This window comes from Pyrgilauda ruficollis, unplaced genomic scaffold (assembly GCF_017590135.1).
Source record: "Pyrgilauda ruficollis isolate IOZ18807 unplaced genomic scaffold, ASM1759013v1 scaffold6, whole genome shotgun sequence".
Taxonomy (NCBI): Eukaryota; Metazoa; Chordata; class Aves; order Passeriformes; family Passeridae; genus Pyrgilauda; species Pyrgilauda ruficollis.
The window spans coordinates 6457506-6480704 of record NW_024527710.1 but is presented as its reverse complement, the minus strand read 5'-3'; the positions used below and the strand labels follow the sequence as shown (position 1 = coordinate 6480704).

The 23199-nt window shown below is 38.7% G+C and overlaps 1 protein-coding gene across 4 annotated transcripts in view; it reads left to right on the top strand.

Annotated features, from left to right (window-relative positions):
- Window positions 1-23199, top strand: part of ADGRL2 (adhesion G protein-coupled receptor L2) — a 155441-nt gene that overhangs the window by 23811 nt on the left and 108431 nt on the right. For all 4 annotated transcript variants that reach the window (XM_041483087.1, XM_041483085.1, XM_041483086.1 and 1 more), the window contains exon 2: window positions 7759-7931. In XM_041483087.1, coding sequence (XP_041339021.1) covers window positions 7859-7931 — 73 coding nt within the window. In that variant the 5' untranslated portion in view covers window positions 7759-7858. The remainder of the gene's footprint in view (window positions 1-7758; window positions 7932-23199) is intronic.

Sequence of the window (23199 nt, the reverse complement as noted above, 5' to 3'; positions counted from 1 at the left end):
AACTGATAGAAAATGGATGCTTTAAAATGAATGTTAAACCAGCAGCTTCATGAATCTTTTTGATAATATTCCTTGGCACGTGCCCAGAAAAGAAGTTTTCTGTGCAGTAGTTTCCAGGGAATTGGTGCTACCAAACTGAGGTTTGTGCTTGAATATCAAATGCCAAGGCAGCAGCACAGCCATCTCCCAGGAGGTCCAGTGTGTTGGGGCTATACAGCCCCCATTAACCTGATTATGGCATGGATAAAAGTGCTGTACATGCATGATAAAAATGTGTTCTTGTCTGCTCTTGCCTGTAAGTTGATTTTATTTTGGAAGGTAGTAACGCCTGGGTGTTTTGCTGGCTCTGTGCTGGTCTGCGGAGTTGTCTTACTTCAGTGTCAGCTGTGAAAGACAGAATCATATTGGGTTGGAAGGGACCTTAAATTATCATCTAGTTCCAACCCCCCTTCCATGCCCAGACACATGCTGCCAGACCAAGTTGCCCAAAGCCCCATCCAACCTGGTCTTGAAACCCTTCCATGGATGTGGCATTTGAAACCTGTTCCAGTGCCTTACCACTCTCTCAGTGAAGAGAAGCTTCCAAACATCTACTCTAGATTTACCCTCTTTCAGTTTAAAGCCATTCCCCCTTGTCCTATCACTGCAGGCCCTTGTAAAAAGTCCCTTTCCAGCTTGCCTGTGTCCCTTTAGGTACTAGAAAGCTGCTATAAGGTCTGCCCAGAACCTTCTCTTCTCCAGGCTAAACAGCCCCAGCTCTCTCAGCCTGTCTGCATAGGAAAGGTGCTCCAGCCCTCTTGCCATCTTTGTGGCCTCCTCTGGACCTTCTCCAAAAGGTCCACATAATTCCTATCTTGGGGGCCCCAGAGCTGGATTCCATACTCAGTATCAGAGCTCATCTCCCTGCCTAAGCCCAGGGCCTAGTGGCCATAAAGCAGATCAGGTGTGTTGAAATCCTTGCAGTCAATTAGAGGAACACCATGTCGCTTCACAGGTACCGACATGTCTGACCACAGTCCCAGGACTTAGTTCTGTTTGTTTTGTTTTTCAGTCTACTTCCACTTCAAACAAGTTCTCAGCTGTGAAAAACAGTGGAGGGGAAGGGGAAAAAAAATCAGCTAAGTGGCATAACAGCTTTGAGAAATACGGGCCTCTGCAAAGCCTTGTCAAGGCTGTCAACAAACAGTTTCCTGTCTTACAAGACTGCTATGTCTTTGGTTGATGTTAGTCTAGTGATTTTTTTTCTAAGGGAAAGAAATGAGCTCTTTAATATAAATAGATTATTTTGAGGATTTCTCTTCTCTGAGAAGTTTGAAAAGCCTTTGAAATTTCTTCAGCTGTTACAATTGCTTCTTTAGGTTTGGCATATGGTTCTCAGTGTTTTTGTAAAAATACTCATTATTTTCTTGTTTATTTTTGATGTTCATAAAATCTGTCCTACATAGGTTTGAAAATGAGAGCTATTTGTTTTGCTGTTTAATGAAGAGAATGGCAAACAGCCTCAGACTGTGCCTCTGGTGTCCACAGTGATCAGCATATTTAACATGCTCAGCATGACACTGAGATATTACAGCCGATAACGGCTGTAATTGACTTACAGCATCCCTTTCCCTCCCCCCTTCTTTGGATGGTGGGGAATTATCTTCGAGTCCCCAGGAAGCTGTAGTGACACAGAGGGCAGAAGTGATAGAAAGGTTTTACCTGCACTGCTTGTTTCGAGGTGGTCTCATGTAGCAGGATGGTGTGGCTTCAGGTGAAATACAGGGAATTTGCAATGAGGATTGAGTGACGCGCCCCGTCCGCCCCTACCCCCCCGCCTTGATTCTGAGCATTTATCAAAGGCAAAAAGAGAAATTCAGGCTTGGCAAAAGGAGAGTGCCTGGAGCCAAAAAAAGCCATTCTTATTAGCACTAGCAAAGGTTTGCTTTGCTGGCTTATTGAATGAAAACTCCCATGAGTGTCCAGGCTTTATCCTGTGTTAACAAGGGGCAAAGCTGGCTTGTTGGGAATGGACCACTGTGTAACGTGTCTGTAAAACAGAAGAGTGAGGCCAAGCTGAATTAGAGCACTGATGAGAAAGGAAAATCTTTTGTCTTTTCCTTTCAAATCCTATTTATTTTCTCTGTGAATGATTGTGGTAGACCACTGAGGTGCTGGAGACTGATGGACTAAATTGTGATGTTCCGCTGGTAAAATAGTGTCACTGCACTGTTTAGTGTCATGTCTTGCATAGCTAGATTGGATATTTTGAATGATCCATTACACTGAAGAGCTGGGAACTCAAGCTGGGGTGGTGTGGGTGTTTCTGGGGTCTTTGTCAATTTTAGGGAACACATTTATTGCTCACTGTTTCAGGCATTCATCAGGCATTAGCATGTAACTTCAGAGCACAATGCAGCAGAATGCATTGAAGTAATGTTTTTGTAGCAAGATTGGATGACCTTGGTCAAGTCTTGTTCTTACTGTATTATTCCCTTTCCTCATACTGTATTCTTTCCGTGTAACTTGGGAAGAAATGTTTTGGGTTAGAAATCCAATGTTCAAGGTGACAATTAATAGGGACTGTTTAATACAGAAGTGTAGATAAGACTCCCTGCTACCTTTGGAGCATTAGATTGCTTTAATGAAAAGGAAGTATTTATTTAGCCATTTTAGGTGGATCAGAGCCTTTCCTTTCACCTTGCAATATGCAGCTGGTTTCATTGGAGCAGATGAGGCATTGGTTGTTTATCATAGGTAGTAGAAGGGGGCTTACTAGATCAGCAGTCTTGATTGTTGTCAGGGGTTTTTTTTGTAAGGTCTCATAGCTAAAACTCATAACCAGATTTTCTACAATCTGGTACTGGAGCACTAATGTGCCATTATTAATGTAAATCAATATTTGAATTAGCATATTGAAAACTTAGGAATAACTCGTGTTGAATGCATCTGAAGACACGTTTGATGCTGAAAACTAGAGCTGGATCTCACTGCAGATATGTAGAAAATGGTAGCTCTTGGATCATAAATAGTATTAATCTCATTTGAGGATTTTACTAATGTGGCTTAGACAGTTTTACTAATCACACTTCACTAATTAAATTCTTGTGTTGCAGATTATAATAAGTTTAACTTTTTTGGTTTTTTTAAATTGGGAAAGCCTCATGATGGGAAAGCACGTGGACACATGATTTCTCAGGAGACTAAGTTGTCTATTATATTGTATGAATATATATCTATTCACCCTTGCCTTCTGTGCCCCCTCCTTTCCTTTGCAGAATGGCTCATATATATTACAGAATTACTCAGTTTCATAAACTGGGTTATGAAAGGCAGTGGGGGTGCTGCATGTGTGGCAAGGAAGGTCACACAGGATTTATGAGAAGGATTGCCTGGCCCTGCTAGTTCCTTGGCAAGTATGAGCTGTGCAGCTATGCCTGATGTTCCTTACCTCCGTGTGCCTCGTCATCTGTAAAGCTAGTACAAATTTTATTTCTGTAATAGGGATGTTAAAGCTTCACTGAGGTTGCAAGTGCTCTGTGGTGTTTCTAAAATTATTTGGAAAATTAAGCACTATACTCTAAAATACATCAGCATTAGCCTGAATGACTTTTAGCTAAAGAAAAACATCCTTGCTTAGCTGGAAAGATCTCTGTATTCTCCTTTGTCTTAATTGCCTGAAAAGCTGGATAGAACAGGAGGGAAAAGGCAGCTTTTGAGCATGCTGTGTCAGTTGTCCGGATGCTCTTAAAAGACCCTTTTTTGGCTTTTGAAAATAAAACCTTGGGAAGGTTAAACAGAGTCGAGTTGGGACGCGACAGTCCTTTAGAGGTCTTTCTCTTCAAAGATGAAAGTATTTCAAGGAGCATGCTTGGAGAGCTTTCTCTTATCTCTGGGGTGCTCTTGAGCAATGTTGCGGTGAGAGGGATGGCCGGCAGTGGCATGTATTCTGCAGCGGTCCTGTTCCGTCTGTGAGGAGTTTCAGAAGCACAGAAGAACAAGGAAGCGAGGCGGGGGCACTGAGATATTCGGGACTTGGAGCACAGCCTATGAATACAGTATGAAGAGATGCCCAGTACCTTTGCAGTGTTACAGGTTTGAGCATTAACATTTCTATTCCTGATCTAGCCTTCTTTGACAGTGCATATGAGAAGAATCTTAACAAGGTGAACCACTCTACTTCCAGCAGGGGGTTGTTTTTTTTTTTCCTGTGGGAGATTGCACTGTGGCCCAGAGGTAGGGATTTAAGTTACAACTGAAATTTTCTGGGCAGCTTTTATTGCACTCTGAAATTCAAGCAAGATTTTGCTCTAGGGAGTTTCTCTTTGCCCCACCCACAGGCTGAAGCAGTCAGCGATGCAGAGAAAATGTTTATTAAGGTCTGAGGGGAAATAACTTATTTGTGCAGGACAGCCACTCGCTGTGGTCTCCTTTTTCTGTTTACAAAGAGGTAACTTAATACATCTTTTCCTGCTTCTACTCGTTTGGTTTGGGATTTGTTGTTGTTGTGAGATGCCACCGACAGTCTCTGTATCACTGATAGATGGATGGTCAGAAGGATGTGGCTGACAGCAGTCTTTAGTCCGAGTGCTCTCTGGCTCCAGCTCATGTCTGGATGCCTTTCTCAGGTTTAGCTTTTGTTATGCTGATGAATGGTTGGAACTGCACGTTCTTTTATGTAGAGCCACACAGAGATTCTCAAATACAGAGGCTCCATTAAAATTTGTTTGCTGTGAACATATTAACTTATTCAAAAAGAAAAGAAGGAAACCCAAATCCAATTGCATCAGTTTTCAAACACAGTTTCATTTTTTGGGGGGTTTTTAGATAAACATGTGTTACTGATAATCTGGAAGGGGCTAGTTAGTTTATTTTGAATTCTTTTTGCAGCAGCACACTGAGTTAAATTCTATGTCTGTAGGCTACAGCAATCTAAAGAGAACAATATATTGCACAAAACACTTAAAATTGTTTAAAGTGCTTGCAATTTCTTCTTATTTGAATAGTTTGTGCTGGTTTTGGTATTTCAAAGGCATCAATATGTTTTCAGAAACTGTAGATCCTTATAAAAGTGACTAAGTCAGTTTAGAAGAACTCTACTCAATTGAAAAAAAAAAAAAAAAGCAAAGTGTTTGGCATACATTTTGCAACTATTTCCTAGGGAGATGCTGGGTCTTACCACAAGTGATGCTTTGATTATTGGTTTTATTTTTGACATAACTCTTTCCTCCCTGCTCCAATTTAAAAAGGCCCACAAGGAAGTGGTGACTGAGGATGATAAAGCACAGGGATGTCACTATCCAGTTGAAGCTGAAGAAAGCTATCTCAAAACTTGAGAGTACAGTGATATGTTATAGAAACAATGATAAAAGTTGAGTCTCAGGAAGTCCAGATCTTCTGGGCAGACTGGGAGCAATCAGGAGGCTGATTTAATTTCACTTTTAGCCATTATTATTCATCATCTATTCTCCTGGATTATTCTGATTGCTTACTGAAATTACGCTGATTAGTCTGTAGTGTGTGTGGAATAGTTCTATGATTTTTCCTTTGGGTGCTACAGGTGAAAAATTAATCCAAACTCTTCCCAAGATTCTAGCTGAACTATCTCCAGGGCTTTTTTTTTTGGAGATCATGGTGGCAATTTTTTCGTCTTAACTCAGCAGGAGCTCCTTTGCAATTTTAATTTCTGCTGAATGCAGTGCATCCTTTGTGGACTTTTAGATTTATTTTCTTTTAGTTACAAAAGAGTCTCAGCCCAGTGTAAAAGACCTAGAGCTGGAATGTGACTGTGTCCTCATGAGCACTTCGGGGTCCTCCTGTGTCACCATCTGAATTCAGGTCACACCTTGTACCTCGGGGCAGATGGGTGTGTGCCAGGGGGAACCACGCTGTGCCCATCCTGCACTCCGTTGGCTGTTGCCTGCCTTGTTGAAATATGTGTGGAAAAAATACCTGTGACTGAAGAGCACCTATCTGTTGTTGAAAATTGGAAAAAGGGTTCATTTTTATGTATCAATAAACATAAAATCATATGGCCTCAGATGTCAGTTTTCTTTCATTTCCCTGTGTGAGGAATCACAAGCAAACTTGTGTTGTGAGAGGGATGTCTCCAGTTCTCTTAAAGAGGAGCCAAGTAAAGAAACCTGCTTGGCTATTTAATAATCTCCACAGATACACTGCCTTCATTGAGAGCCAGAGAAATTGTTCCATAATGTTTTCTGTTAATTCCCATCTTTCTCTCTTTGTGGGAAAAAAATTAGTGTCAGTTTTGTTGCTGTTTGTGTGCTCAGGGAACAAACTTTTATCATTGATTAGGATTAACATTAACTAATACACACTTTCTATTTCTAAAATTTATCAACATTTCATAGAATTTCTGTATCTGGAATTTTGTGCTCTTCATCTCTTTCCACTTCTCCTTGCCAAAAGGGTAAATGTATTTTTAAAGCCCTTAACATGCTCTAGTACTCATAAGAATCATAAGTGGCCCTTGGATCCTGCCACTTAAATTTTTACACAGTCATTGTTACATGGTTTTAAAGTAACATTAATTTCAGATATCTCAGCAATATGTCCACACAGTCCTGTTCGTTCGTCCAAGCCAATGTGATATCAGGCTCAGCCCTTTGCATCCCTGGTTACTGCACTGTTCAGTGTTCTCCACAGTTGTTTCACATGTCTGTAATATGTAGAGCCAGCTTTCTACTTTAAAATAATCTGTTCTTCTATGTATGTTAATTTTTCTTTAGCTTCCCAAACTCTAATAGTCAGGGCTGAAGCATGACCTAGCTTCACACAGTGAGATATGGAAGAGGATGTGTGTAGTTACTCAGCCGGCTGGTGAGAGAATAGAGTCATTAGCAAAAGGGAGCACTCTGCTGTCAAATCTTCTACCACAGCTACTGCACTCTATCACTGTAATTATATTTTTCAAATGCAAATGATAGCTTGAAGAATTCTTCCTTTGGTACATCGTTTACAGGAGCAGTTCAGTTCGTATTTCTCAGTAGGAGACAAATCTTGTCTGAGGCTAAGGACAGAAGAAGGTCTCATCCATTGTTTATTCCCTTTTCTCTGAAGATGTTTATTGTGTAGAAATACAGCTAACTGTGCAGTGATATGAAGAGGCTGCCTCACCAAACGGCATATTTTGTCAGCAAAGCAGCTGCTACTGCCTCTCTTATCCGAGGAGAGCAATCTTTGTGTAGCATGAAGGGAACGCCAGAGCCGTGGCAGGGAGCAGACCTGCTCAGCCTTCCTGCTGAGGGGAGTTGCTGTGTTATTCTCAGCCACTCCATATTTCAAATCCCCCCCCCACCAAAAAATATATATAATATATATAGTTGTAATATATAATATATAGTGCCCTAGATTTAATTTTTCTGTGGTTCTTTGGGGCAGAGAAATGCAGGTTGTGTCAGATTGGTGCAGTGAAAAAGCTTAGCCAACTCATCTCCAGGTCCAGTTTCTTATATTCGGTGCAAATATTCTCCTGTTGGGTTTTTTTCATGTGTCTTAGTGCAAATACATCAGTAACACTCATGATTTCAACTTAAACACGTATCATTATTTGGCATTGTGCTTAGTGATGATTGACCTTGAGAGATTACATCCCAGAACCCTGCCAAATTCCCAGCTACAGTGCAGGCATACTCTCAGTTTTTACTAAATATTTCCGTCTCTGTGTGAAGTAAAATTTGGTATTCCAAATTATTGGTGTTCAGGTACTGATAGATTTTTTTTTTTTCTCCTTTTCTTCCAAATCCTCTGCTACTCCAGGTATGAAGATGAATAATGCAGACCACTGGTTTCGATGATGCTGGGCTTTTATAACTGGATTCATTAAGGAATACAAAGAAAATTCTTACAGGGATCAATAATGGTGTCTTCTGGCTTCAGAATGCAAAGTTTTTGGTTTCTGCTCATTATCAGCTTCCTGCAGTGTACTGAAGGTAAGCTTTAGTTTATTTTTTACTTGGGTTTTCAGATGAGTTAAATGGACTGTACAATAAATTTCTGTTAGATAACTTGAAGCTTGAGGATGACAAACTAAATGTAGTATATTCTAGGCTTAATTTATAAGACTCAAATTGTCCCTTTTTAATGAAGAAAATAAGAAATAGGTTTTTTTAGGTTTGGTAGTGTTATATGTTGAAATTCAAATGCAACGTTCAGGCAAGTGAAATATTAATAGACTTGATTGGTAGGTGCCTTATTTTTGGTTTCTTCCTGTTTATCCTTCCTTTTCTATTCTCATTGCACAAGAAATGTATGGATATGTTAAATGTGATATAAAACAACTAAATGAAATACCCATTTTACTTTTCTAATTTCGCTCACTGAAAACAAAATGGCAAACACTTCATTAAGATTAGTGCTATGCAAGTTAAATTTCAGGAAATAAAACTCAAAGTTCATACAGAAATAGCATCTACTTGAAAATATTTTTGCTCTTTTTGGAAAAAGGAAAAATACTTCACTGCTATCAAATGTGTTTAAAATAGCTGTTAAATTAAAGAGATGAGGAAGGAAAAAGATTTTTTTAAAGCAGTTGCATTATCTGTTCTTTTTCTGTTTTTTTTTTTTCATAAACTATACTTCACCCAGTTAGTCTATCTCCACAGCTGTTCTTGTAGCCCTTTTATTAAACAAGAGGAACACAAATGAATGAAAAGGAAAATGTGACTTATGAACTTTTAATTGGAAATACTCATACAGAACTTGACGCTGGTTTTGGGTGTGAGCATTTTAATTGACTAGATTGCAGGTGAAAAGGTTGGTTTAGTAATAAAATAGTGTCTCGATGCCATCTCACATTATTCAGTAATTGATGTATAATATACAGAGTTCCTTGCTGCATCTTTGTCATGATCTCACCAGTTTTTAAAGCAGGTACGCACGTTACTCTGTCAAAATTCCCTGAATTTTAAAGCCAGATTTTCAGAAATACTTCTGGAAAGCTACCCTGCCTCCTCCTCTCTTTCTTCCTAAATTTATATAAGTAAAAAGGAACTATTATAGAAATAAAAAATCCCTAAAAATTCAAATATTTTCTGCAGCCTTCCACGCTCACTGCATCATTTCCTTAGCTTTCTTTCCAGCCTTGCCCAGCTCGGGCCGTGCTGGCAGACGGGCTCTGCCGAGATGGGCTGGCTGTTCATCTGCATGTGTGAACACACACATCTCAGGGAGCGCCTCCTCGGAGTCCTCCTGGCTGTTTCTGAACTTGGGGAAGTCTCATTTCACTGAAATAGCTTCCACAGTCAGTTTCCCATCCCTCCCCTCCTTCTTAAATGCTGCCAGGATGTAGTAAAACACTGAGCAGATCTGAGATGGTTTCATGCTTGGTGGGACTCCTGCTCTGGGAGCTGCTGTACTCGCTGCCCTGGTGGGGTCTGCCTGGGCTGGGGGCTTGGTTGTAATCCTACTTGTACAGGACAGTAAGTACAAACAGCTGAAAGAGAAAATGCTTTCCAGCCTCCTTCATAGGTAAGAAAGGTAAATGTGGATTAGGAGATTGGAGTTATAAACTTTGTGACTGGCTGGTTTGGTAATAACTGGTGCTGATTATAAATGCACTTACCTTGCAAAAGTGGTTGCACCAGGTGAAACCTAAGGTGTAGGAAGGTGAGACATCTATTTATGGGTTTTTTTCCTGAAGTTTTAAAACAATAAGGTTTTTTTTTAAATTATTATTATTGCAAGTGCTTCAGATCTCTCTACTTAATGCATTTTACAAACATTCAGGTCCTTGCAGTTCATTGCTGTGTGATGGTTGAAAACATTTGAAAGCAGAAAGGAAAAGCAGACGAACAACTTTCTGTGGTTTGGTTACAGTTGCAAACAGCAAGCTGTAAAACATGTTTTATCTGCTGAGCTTGGAAAGGGAAAAGTCAACTGAGAACTTCTGCAGATTGAATTTTTGCCATTTGCAGAAAGTTAATTTTCATTGTCATCTGTAATATTTCAAATTCATTTTGTTCAGTCCCTGTTTTTCTTGCTTTTAGTAGCCAGTAGCAATCTTTTGATGCTTCAGTTGTGAATTTACTTTTTTAAAGTCTGTACAAGAGCTGCTTTTTCAGCTAAAAGAAACAGGGAAGGAAATTGGGAGCAGATAACAGAATCATACCAAATTAATTGTAAATTCTTAAAATAAATGAAATACTATGGCTCTGTATACTGGAAATGAATATTAATATAGAGTTGGCTTCCAGCCACAGAAGAAAAATGAATACTGCATTATTACACTTTCTCACAAAATTACATTGCCTTCTGCTTCAGTAATAAGAGATGCCAAGTATAACATGCTTTAGTAGCACTTCATGCCTGGAAGTACGAACATGAACAAAGGTTAAAATAAGAGCATCTAACTTTTGCTAGAAATAAGAAAATCTTTAATTCTCTTGTGTGGAATGTAGTTTTTCTTATAGAAATCTGATGTGTACATGAAGGTTGTTGCAGTTACTGGGAGAGATAAAACCTGGCTGAATTCCCTGCTGTTACATTTTAATGTTTCTGTACAGTTTAATGGAGAGGAAGGGGGAGAATGATCCTGGGTGTGGACAAGTGATTCATTTATTCATATAATGAAACATTTTCTAATCAAGAAAAGGCTTTATTACTCTCACAGCCTTAACTTTACCTCACCAGGGAATTAGCAAGCAGGCACAGTTATACGAAGGCTGTAATTTTCTTTTAGTGTTGCCTATCCAAACAGGAATCGTATCCTCAGATAAGAAAGTCTTGGTTTTTTTTTTTTCTTTTTTTTTTTTTTTTTTTTTTTTTTTTTCTCCTGGCTATGCAGTCCAGATGAGATTGCTTTTGAAACAGTCCATTCCTTAAGGTAAAATGCACCTGGAACAGACAAGTGCCGACAGCTGGACAGGAAAACCACACTAAGTTGTTATACACTGCTGGTACGTCTGATCAACAAGAAGTCAATATTGTTGTGTTTGTTGTTACTGCCATCAACAGCAAGCATTGCCGCCCTAAATGAGGAAGAGACGAGAGGCTGGAAAGAGGAATGAAAAGCTCAAGTCATGAGCTGGAGTATTATTAATCTCATTTCTGAAAGTTATTTTTCTGTCCCTTTTTCTAGCACGTTTTATATAGGCGTGTCTTTCAAAGTTGTTCTATTGCAAAGGCAGACTGAAGGGACTGCCTTGGGAAGCAGTTTGGCTCAGCCTTGGGCCTGGCCTGGGGACTCAGGGCAAAGCAGAGCTCCCTCTGCTCTGTGCCAGAGCCCCTGTCTCTCCCATGTCCCTGTCTGTCTGTCCCATGCCCCTGTCTGTCCCAGCTCGTGTCTGCCCCACGCCATCAGGAGGGGATTCCTGCTCAGTCCCATGCACCTTTACTTACCTGTTTCCTACAAACTCTAGGAAGTTAATTACTTTTGACACCACCTCTTTTTTCCCCCCCTTTTTTTTCCCCTTCCTAATTAGGTGAAATCACTAACAAGTTAAAAATTATCTGAGAAAATACAGAAAGCCAGAGAGTGAGATCACACACTCTCTTGTTTCCATAGCAAAGCAGAGTAGAAAGCATATTATATGTATTATTGGTTTCTCTTCAAGCAAGTTAAGACAGATACACTAATATGCATATGAAAAAAAGATGTCAGAGCTAAACATTCTGGTGTAGATTGGTTTTTGGACCGTACAGGTTTCAGTATTTTAAGCTTTATCTTGCTTACAAAGTCCACCTTTTTGACTAGCTTTTGATGCTGTTTGTTTTTATTCTTTTCTGCTGCTTGAAAAGCACAAGTGCCTGGGAAGTGCTGAAATAATTTTCTTTGCTAACATTCTATTCTAACCAAGGTTTAATACAATTTAAATCCATTTTATTATGAATTATTATCTATGCTTTGTCCAGAGGAAGAAGCATCATGATTTCATTATCTATTTAATTCTGTTTTCCTAAATGGAATTAATGTTATTTAAAGAAATCCAGCTTGTCTTTGCTTCTGAATGTTTGTTTTAATGAGCGTTACACTGAAAAGGATATATTCCTGTAAATTCCAGCTATGCCAGCCAAAGAGCTGAGTGCTGAATTGGAAGCAGTTCTAAGTGCGTATTCAATGGTAGTGCATTTACTAAAGAAAATACAGATAACATACTTTGGGCCACTACAAAGATATTTGCTATTTTAGTGTATTACTCCAGCTCTTCAGCTTCCTGTGAAGCCACTCAGACATGGAGTGTCTAAGGCACATGGCACAGCTACTGAATTAACAGTAAAAGCATGTCAGCTTTACTACATGCTTACTAGGAGTGTTAGTAGGACTTCGCCCAGGATAAAAATTATAAAAAACTTGTACCATGGCATTGAGTAGAAATCAACTTCTGTTAATCAGTGGATTTAGATTCTGCAAGGAGTGAAATCCATTATGGAATCACACCAGAGCAAAGAGGAGCACTGATTTAATTTGTAGCCATGGAATTGATCACAGTGAGGGCTCTGTCAGGCCCCCAGTTAGTAGGAACCACTTGGTTTACAGAGGCTGCAAAGCATCCATAAGCACACCCAGTGCGCTAAGGCCAGACTGGTATTGCCCACTCTTTGGAGGATCACTTTAATAAGCTTATGCTGTCTTTATTTATATCATGTATACCTGATGTTGTTTAGGATTCTTTAGCAAATGAGGGTTTGTTTTTTTTCTTAATTGGTTAATGCAGATGATGCAGAATTTTTCTGAAGAAAGCAACTGCTGCTTGGGTTCTGTTTTCTGTCCTGAAAGATCATGCCATTTTTCAGTGGGATTTTCTGGTCCATACGTATCTGGGACATCTCTCTTTTCTTTTCTAATAGAGGGCCAACATGTCTTCTTAAGAGAAGATTTATCTAAATAGCAAGACCAAACTTCTTCTTAAAGGAGAACGTCTGTTAAGCTTTTCAACTGCATTTTCAAAAAATAGAGACTGACAGACTGCCCAGAAAATCCAGAGATACTTTAACATACTGGCAGTGAATAACCTTTTATATATTCCCAGAGTACTGAGGTCTGCAGGGTTCTATGCTGTAACATTATATTTTTGAAACCAAAGCAATGCTATCACTATTTCAAAATGTGGAAGAACCATGTAGAAGAATGCATGAAGAACCGTTTTACATACTGTACTTACATTTAAATGAAAACTTGCTAGGAAGTGTTAGTGTAGGAGTCTTACAGTTTAAACAAAGAAAAGAGTATAAATGCATAATTACTATGAGATGAGTAATAATATTACTATTTTGATATTCTGTCTTCTCAGTTACTTAAAAACATTGTCCTTTATGAGGGGAGATTTTGCATATTCTTGGGCTCTGTGTTCAGAAGAAAAAACCCTTGTAATGTGTAAAGTGGTAGAAGTGCAGTGTGTTGTGCTAAGGGCAGATGCTGTATTTTTAGAGCCCTCTAAGCTGCTGCTGGAGTTTACTGTCTTTGGTTGCTGTAACCTTGGTGGGCCTCCGAGGGAGAGGAGAGCTGTGCTGATGACCAGTGCAAAGAGGGGGTTTATTTAACCTTCAGCTGACCTGCACCGACATCATTGCCTAAGGTGCTTTTCTTTGTTAAAGGTAAATCTGGGAATGTTTTAGATTAGTTTATTATAAAGGGACCTTTGCAGGAATACAGTAGCAGATTTTGGACGTGTCTTTTAAAAAGCAAGTGGGCTTTATTAGTAGTCTACTACTAAATATAGGAAAAAATATAGTTTATTTTTTATTGAGTTGTATTTTAAAAATCTTTATTTTTCATTTCTGTTTTTTGTTGAGTGGAAGAATGCTGCTTGTCATAGTAACAAGTTTTTATATACAGTTTTAACATTGTTTTATATTGTACTTTCAGGTCATAGTGTAAAATGTGAGTATAACTGCCTGAAGCATCTGCTATCCATGAATGCTTCAGCACTGACTTTCTTATTGCATTTAGTGTCCTTATGATCAGATTATAAAAATTATCATAAAGTATAGTGATTTTAGATTTAGTATTTGTTGCCAAGTTCTACAAGCACAAAATGGGTTTTATATTTGCAAGTATATCCATTGATGCTCGTGGTTTACCTCTGTGAGTAAAAGGCACAGAAAGTCATAGTCTGTGCTAATTGTATATTGCATGGATGGATGTCTTGATAGCAGGAAGAAAATGTAGGATGAAGGCACTACAGAAAAAGGACTTACACAAATGGCTCTAAAATATGTTTCATGTATGTGCACACTTCCATGTTTGGGCTAGCGTTCCAGATTGTGTTACATGAGGAAGAGGAGATAAAACTATCCACAGAGAGAAATTCTTGGCTTGTCCATCCCTGCTCCCATTATAAAGGCACTTAATAGTATAGGAGCTCCTAACAATGGCAAAGACACACTTGGAAACTGTCTGACCTTTTGCAGTGATTAACTGGTATCATCTTTATTCATCAGTGTTGTTTTTGTAGAAGACTATTTACAGTTGCTCCTTTTGATTTTTTTTTTTGTTTGTTTGTTTATTATGTTTGCATTGATATTTTAAATTAAACTCCAGAATACTGGATGCTTTTCCAATTTTTTTTTCAGGAATACTAAATTTTTTACATTTTTAACACAGGGTATATTTTGTATCTGTGCCTCTGTAGACGAGGCATACCTGAAATCCACAGACATGGTATGTTAAATTGAATATGTAGTTCTTTTTGATAGTAGGAGCTGAAAAAATCCTTTTGTGTGAGGTGTTCCAAATTTCTGCTGTTCCAGAAAGAGTCTCAAACTACTCTATTGGCTTTCAAAACCCAACTGTGCTGAAGCTGTGTGTGTTTCTATAATCTCTACCTCCTTGCTTTCATTTGAAGTATAAGGAAATGGAGCTGTGTGAATGTCAGCTCTGTTTATGACTCCTTTCAGTCAGGGAGACAATTCATCCATGTCCCAGTGACATTAGGGTAACCCACGTAGTTGTACTTGAGGGTTTTGCCAGTGGTAGAGGAGATTCCCTGCTTGTTCCTTCTGAGCTTGGACCAGTCCAGGTGGTTGGGAATGTTTAATTCTTTTTGTTTTCTCAATTTATCCTGGTATCATAATCCCTGATGTTTTCTTGGTGTATAAAAGATGTGTGGGGGAGACTAGTTGAGAAGCAAAATGAATTTTTTTTTCATCTGTTGCCTGAGCAACCCATACATGTGAGAAACCCAGGGGGACCACATAACTTTCAGTTGCTGGATACAGCACTCGGTGAGTTTTATGAGGGATCTTGTCGGTGGAAGGAAGGCTGGCTTTTGTGTTCTCTCTTGTCAGGGATTTTGATGTCTCTCTCAGGAGTTAGGTAGTTTTGTTCTCTTCCAGCAGAAAGTACAATTAATGCAAGGTGCTGTTGGAGCAATTTTCTTGTTAAATTTGAATTAGGTAATTCATTTAGGAAACCTGAGAGGAAGTTGACACTGAAACCAGATTCACCTATGTGCTGAACAGTTGCAAAAGCAATGGGAAATGTTTGCCTTTTATAGGCTTCAGTGCTGTTTCATATCGCTTCTGTTTTAACCATCTTTTGAATGAGCTTCACTCAGATTTTCCTGTTTGCTGCTGGTCCTGTGCCTGTGATTAGATCTTCCTTCCACTGTATTTCTCCCACTGAGCTACCCTGGTTCATTTCACTCAGGCTTGTGAATTGCCTCTAATTGCAAAATGTTACTAGAATTAAGTGGCTATTTATTCTGCAACATTGTAACATTTGCCATTGAAAGTCTATTGGAAAAGTCTGTGTTCTAGCCGAGCACTGATCATGCTTTTTAGTGGCTTAAGATAAATATGCTTTTAGTAAACAAAACTGAACAGTTTGTTGCTTACGCTTTTGCATCATTTAATTTGTAACAGATGAAACTGGCATGCGTGAAGAGTGAAGCATGGAAAGTACTAGAGGGCAAACGGGTGGTTTGTGATGTGGATTATTACCCATAAAGATGGATAGGGTCCACAAAACCTCACTTCATGTATTAATGCACCAGCTGGGGGGAAAAAAAAATCTATCAGCATACTATATCATGCATAAACTGCATGGTTTAGGCCTTCAAATCATGCTCAGTAATCTTCTCTATCTTTATTCTAGTCTGAAGATCTATACATGTATATAGATCTTCCTAGATATAAAAAGCATCTGTACACTTTTAAAAATTCACAATGCAAAAAGGCTGGAAGTCATCCATATGTAAACTGTCTTGAAGGATTTGTGATACAGTGTTTGGTTCTGCAGTGTAAACTGAGTGCTGACAGAAAAACAGTCAGAAATACATCTAACCAGCAGTCTTTCCTTTATCAGTTACAAAGTAATCTAATAATGTAGCAATTATTTTATGCTTTCTATGTAACAATATAACAATTATTTTGCTGTTCAAATTATTTGAAATTTCACGCTGATAAATCAACAGAGTCCTGACTCAGTCCTGAGAACAATTCCTGATGTGATATTTAGTCTTACCTCTCTGATGCATTATTTTCTGGCTCTTAGATTTGTTGTGGATCCATTTTAACTGTATTTCTATGTTGCCTTCTTCTTACAAAAGGTTTTTTGAAGTATGAAGAGAGACTTCCTGAATATTTGCTGTTAAAAATTCGTCATCATGTTAATGTTATTTGTAACAGACTCAGTGATTCTGACTTTATTTACCTTAGAGCCTCATCTGTTTTGATTCTTTTTATTCCCTTTTTTATATGGCTGATTAAAAATAAAGTAGAAAAATCTTGTGACAATAAGTGGGAAAAAACTAGTAAAGAAATTCTTTGGTCAAGGTATGAATGATTATGAAATAATCAAATTTCATTCTCTTGATCCTCTTTCCACCTGGAGTAAAGGATAAGGTTGTAACAGAGGAAAAAAAAATACATTTAGAAGCATTCAAGGATGTTAAGCAACAATAAAACTCTGTAACCATTTAAATGACAGCAGCTGACTATTTGAATTAACTTTGTGTTTGACTTAATTTTGGGGCCTAATTATTCCTAACTTACGTGAGTAGATTTCAATTATACAATACTGCAGGGATTTGTAGCTAAGGCAACTAAAGGAATCATTTTACATAAAGTACTTTTGTTCAACTGATTAGGCAGGTAAAAATGGAATGATAGAAAATGGGAACTCTTGTCTGATAAGGGCCAGTGAATTGTTACCAGTGACACTATGAAGAAATTACACAAGGAAATCTCATTATTAAAGATCTTGAAAATTTTTGGCAACATGTTTATATCTTGATAGGGTGGTGTTAGTTATCTGTTCACAAGCAATTCACTGGAGTATTAACAATATCTCTATCAGTAAAAAGACAATGCGTATTTTTGTGATGCCTTGGTTTGGCCTGCATGAGGTGGATATTTCTAGAAGCTTGTTAGCTAAAAATTTTGTTCTTAGAAGGACTTTTTAATATGTATTTATTTATGCCAGTTAAACATTTAACTGGGCAAAAGATGCTATCTTCATTGCTTGATACTTCATGTTTTAGACATAAAATCATTTTTAGACATACAATATATCTCTAGCTTCACACTTATTTAGAATTACTGTTCCATTAAAATAGTTCTCAATTACATTACATTCTTAAGATAACCTGAGGGAATTAAAAGAGAAGGAGGTATTGGAATAAAAGCCTCTGGAATCAATTCCTGTTTTAATGCCCACAAACATATATGCCCTTCATTGGGAATTAATTTTTCAGCAAATCATGTGCATAGTTAGAGCTTAAACCTGGGTAGTTTTATGCATAGATAGACAGATAGATAGAGATATAGATACAGATAGAGAGATATTTTGACAGTGTGGACATATATGCTCAGTTAAAATTTCCTTTTTATTCTTTGAGCATTTATAAAGTCATGCCTCCTAAATTAGATCTGCAGCACAAGTTGGTGTTTCCTTTTGATGATAGTAGACTAAGTTCCCTAGATTTAGAATGCTTAATTTTGCTTTCCCTCCATTTTTCAATCTCAACTTTTTTCGTTTCCTCAACCAAAGTATTGAAGGTTACAAGAGTGCTTATTCTGCTGACAACACAATAGCATGTCTGCAACCTAAACTATTAAGTCTGTGTTTTTAGAGCCGTCAGCTTTGCTCATGTCACTTGAATATACACCTAGACCTTACAGTCAGATACTTTAGGAGAAGCACTGCAGTTGTTTTCTGTGTTTGTTGTGTTTAGGAGGTCAGAACTTGGGAGTGCCTCTGATGAGGTTGATGGAAGGCTTTGATGCTGTTTAAAGGGAGGAAAAAAACCCCACTCGTAAAGCATATGTTAAAATGTGTAATGCAGTTTCTAAATTAGATCCCAAATAAAGGCTTAAAACAATACAATCAGACAATAATAAATGCATCTCTTTCCTCCCTCTTGACAAATTCCAGGTTTTTGTTGAAAATTCATATTTTTGATCGTGTGTCTGCTGTTAATATATTAGTGTTACACGCTTTCAATTAGTACTGCTGACAAGTTATTTGGGAAAGTCTCTGGAGCATGGGGAGATGTGTACAGCTTCTCTGTGACTGGTGTTTGCTTTCCAAAGTGAAAGCATTAAGATTTAATTATCAAAGATGTTTGCAGTAGGCAGTGTGCCTTGGAAAGCCCGTCAAGGGCGAGGCTGCAGGTGCCCTCCGTGCAGCTGGGCAGGGGGACTCAGGGGGACATTCCTGACATCACAGAGGGTCCCTGCACACGGGTGGGTCAGCCTGGGGACACTGAGCTGCACGATTGCCATCTGATGGTGGGAGGAAGTGCTGACTCCTGCTCTGTCCCCCCAACAGCTCCCTTGTGGTTTCTCTGGCACCCCTGTGATGCAGGAGGCAGGGCCGCCAGGAGACAGCCTTTCTTTCTCTTTTAGGAAGAACTTTCCCCCAGCCTCTTCCCTGACCCTTGTCACCCAGACATTTGGCAACTGGGAGAGGTGTAGGTCATGGTAAAGCTGTCAGAGTGCTTCACCCTTAAACAGATGAAAAACCAGTAAGATCTGTGCATCCACTGAGGCTTGGGAAACCACTGTGCCAGCTGAATGGGCCTTTTCTTTTCCATATGGAAAACTGGTCTAGAACATGCCACTCTTTGTTGGAGTACAGTGCCAGTTTGACACTTTATGTGATTAATGTTCCTTTGTGGGACCCTGTCATTTAAAGTCAGAGTATCTAGAGCCTCATTCTCCTTGATTTAGTTATGAAGATGGTGAAGGGTATCCCAAATTGTCTGCAAGGGTTTACAAGTGCAAATCCGAAGACAGCCTCTGTGTCTTTATAAGAGTGCGGTGAGTAGATCCAGAGGTGCATCTGATTTCTGTCCTGCAGAGAGAAACAAGATTTTTCCAAAGGGTTCATTTCCCAGATAAACTAGCCCTTTCAAGACTACTTTAGGGATTTTAAGAGTGCATGTACTTTTACTGGAACAGAAATTGCCTCATTATATCTCAGTCCTTCAGATTTTTTTCTTTCACTGGTAGTCAGTACTGAAGGCCTCAGAGGAAGATGCCAAAATACTTAAATGCACAAAGTAGCCTGCTTAGAGTGTACATTTCTTAATTATCCACTGTCATTGAGTACCAGGAGATATTTCTTGACTCATTGCTTAGGATTTAAAAAAAAAGTATTTAAGTTTGGGTTTTGGAGTGCATTACTGTGGCCATGAATCTCCTTGTCTTTTGTCAACTTTACTTTTCAAAGACATTATCACAGAGCATATTTCTCCATCTCTCACTTCTCAATGCATTTTCAGATCATTTAAGTAGTAAATAATACTGCTGCCTTGTAAATTTTGCCATCCTGTTCCCTCCCTCCACCCTCTCCGTCATTTTGATGATCAGCACCACTTCACAGACCTCAGCTGTGCAGAGGAAATCATTCTGCTTCTCTGCATTGTCTTCCTTAGCCTTGGTTGCTCACCTAATTCAGCAAACTCATCACTTCTCACACAAAAGAAGCTTCCTACTTTTGTTGTACTTAAGAAATTTCTGTTGTGAGATCATTGGAAAGCATTTTGGAAAAAAAAAAAAAAGCAAAACACCTGCGAGTTTAAGATGTGTACAGAGCACAGGCATGGAAAAACATACTAGAGTCAAGAGACAAAGCCAGTCATAATGTGCCAGTTTGTTTACTTTTATATATTGGTACAAGTCATAGTGCTACATACTTTCCTCTAATTTTGCAGCACAGCTATAAATTTTGCTATATCTAATTGCAGCAAACTTTTTCTGCTCAGCAATTTTTTTTTATTCTTGCTGAGCAAGTAGTGTGTTTATATGAAAAATACTTTATATATAAATTTGGTTTACAGATGTTTAAGGGCTTATAATTCTCCCTTTAAAGTCAAGCTTAATTTTTTATATGTTTTTTTAATGGAAAGATTTTATGGCCAACACATGCCCCACGAGAAAAGGAAGAAGTTACAGATGGTCCAGAGTAGAGGGTCTGTTTCATACATAAAAACTTCATGTCAGCATTTCAACAGAGCAGTTTCTTAGGGTATCTCTGTTATCACTGACACTTTCACATTGACAAGCATATGGGATGTAGTGCTGAATGTGTAAATTGAATGATCACATCTAGCATTTCCCTGTACCAGGTGCCAGCTTGCTGCTGCAGCTCTGCACTTAATGTTGAAGGAGGAGTGCTAGGAATAGTTTCATTTGCTAATTATCTCTTATCTTCAGCACATAGTCCTTGGACAAACAGCTTACCCAGGTGTTTTTGAGAACACCTATCTGGACAGTGCAGGACTGCAGGTGGTCCTGTGGTGACAGTACAGAGTGCAGAACATGTAAGAAATTTCCATCCATCTGTGCATGGGGGGGGGCGGGGGGAGTTTCTTTTTTTTTTACGTCTTCAGTGAAGAACAGAAGATAAATTTGTGAGAATTTTTCTATCCTTATAAAGTTTGTGTGAAAAGCAGAAGACTGCTATTCCACAACCCAAGAAAAATGTGTGCATGTGTATGTTGCATTTGAGGGGTTTGTGATAACAAACCTGATTGTCCTGTCTTGTGATTCCAGTGGAAAGGAAAGAATGTACATGCCAGTGAGAGTTTTGCAAGGACCTGCAAGTTAAAATAAATAAAACCTGGTGGTTTAAGGAAGAGGTAGAATCTAAATTGCTTTTCAGTACTCCTTTTCCAGGATCCAGTTTAACAGGATTATATAATTTTACTAATAACACTTTGATCTGTCATTTATACAGAAAGGCAGGCTTTCCAAAGCATTTGCCTTACATGTTCTTTTTGGGCTAGACTTAATCACTTGCAGAACTGATAATATTTTCTCATTCTTTAAAATTTCACATTAGAGTCTTATACTTAATAGGACTGTGGTTTGAGTATAGAATGTTAAAAGGAACAATTTAATTCATAATCCAGTAATTCAGACAGCTAAATTATCCCTCCCTTTCCCTGATATTTATTAAAATGAATCCAAAGAAACTTCAGAAATGTTGCTGTCATCCAATTGCCCTTTTAGGTTTCTTTATTGGTGTACAGAAAATTCTTTACTATGATTAAGTGCAACATCTGTTTGTTTATGATTTCTCCTTGCATTTTTCTACCCTTTTTATAGGAGTTACAGTTTTCATTCTTAGGTGTTCTATACAGGCTAAAATACATGGTGTTTGCCCATGAATCTGGGTGAACTGAGAATCTCAGTTGTATGTATTTGCTCAAGAAAATTTTATTTGTAGCTGCACCTCTACACTTGTTTTATTTCTTGCCTCTAGTTTTTAATATTTACTAGCACTCAGAAGGTGTTACGTAGCAACTTGTTAATTAAAGAAAAAACATCCCACACCTAGCAAACAAAACCAAGGGAAAAAAGCCCCCCCCCAACCAGCCCAAAGGGAAAAAGAACCCCCAGCCTGTAGTCCCAGATGAAAGGAGGCTGGAGAAATACCTGAGCATGCAGTTATTGTACGCAAATCAGGCTGCCTTGAAACTCGGGGTGTGGGTTTTGTGCCATGGAGTTGATCTCCTCTCTTTGCATGTCTGAACTAGTGCCAGGGCATGTTCTGTGCAGAGGTCAGTTTGCTTCATGGGCTTGGGGTTGCAGTGTCCCAGTTTCTCATGGGGTTCAGTCCCAGGAGCTCTCTGCCCTGCTCTGCAATTGGGTTTTTCCTCCTGCAGCCCAGCCTGGCTGCTGGATCCCCCAGCTCCGGGGCCCTGTGCTGACAGCAGCTGGGGCTTGGCCCCCTTCCAGCACCAGCCTGGGTTGTTTCCAAGCCCTGGGAGTGGCTAGGCATTGGTGGGGACATGCAGTACAGCTTTAGGATGGATCAAATTAACTCTGAAACTATTTCCTCCATCTCCCGTCACTGTTCTAGTTTTAACAAAGCTTCAGTTTTCTGTCCTAAGAGCAGGGATTTTTAAAGTGTTGATAATGCTTAGAGATGGAGGCAGCTGCTGTAGGTGCACGCTGTGGGTGCTTAGGTGTTACTGAAAGTGTGTTAATGGATACCATTAGGCATTGTACCTGTATTTTAGGTGCCTCAAACGTAGTTATGAGACTGTGAGAGCGGTGTTTTCCAGCTCTTGTTTCTGCTGAAGTTCATTAACCTGAAGGAAATGGGTAAATAACAAAGACCAAAAAGCATCTTGAGCCTAGGAATTTATTCCAGGCCTCTGAAGAACTCATTTACCTTGTTCAAGGGGTCAGTTCTTTCTATGACTCCTAGACCAGGAAAAACAGGTTTTTTCAGAGAATACCTCCAGGCCAGGTAAGGCCCCAGACCTTTTAACTCTGATTTGCATTATAATGGCTTTCCCAGTCCAGGCATGAATAGACATCTGGGAAGCTGATCTGTTCATCCTGAAATAGCCTTAGCAGAAAGTCAGATCAGCCATTTCTCATTTCTTGTCTTTCTGATATTTGTTGTAGCAGTTTCTTAAGTTTTACTGTGAGATTTATGAGCTCAATTCAAACTGAATTCAGAGAAAAGTGGACACTTTCACAAAACCACAATTTTTTCACTCATTTCCAAAACTCGCAATACAAAAGCATGTCTCTATATCAAATAAATAGGAAATATTTATACTGAAATATTTTACACTGGAAAAATATTAAGTGATTTTAAGGGTAATGTTCATGACATCATATTTTAAGAACAGTTGTTACTAAAATTAAGAAAAAATTTTAATCATATTAAGCAAATTCAGTTTCTATATCCTTTAAATTTACTGCTTGCCTTCAGTACTATGCTGTGTTATGTCTTATAACTCCAACATAATGATTATTTGAAGGACTGTGTGTTTTTTTCAATTTTTGCACTGCAGT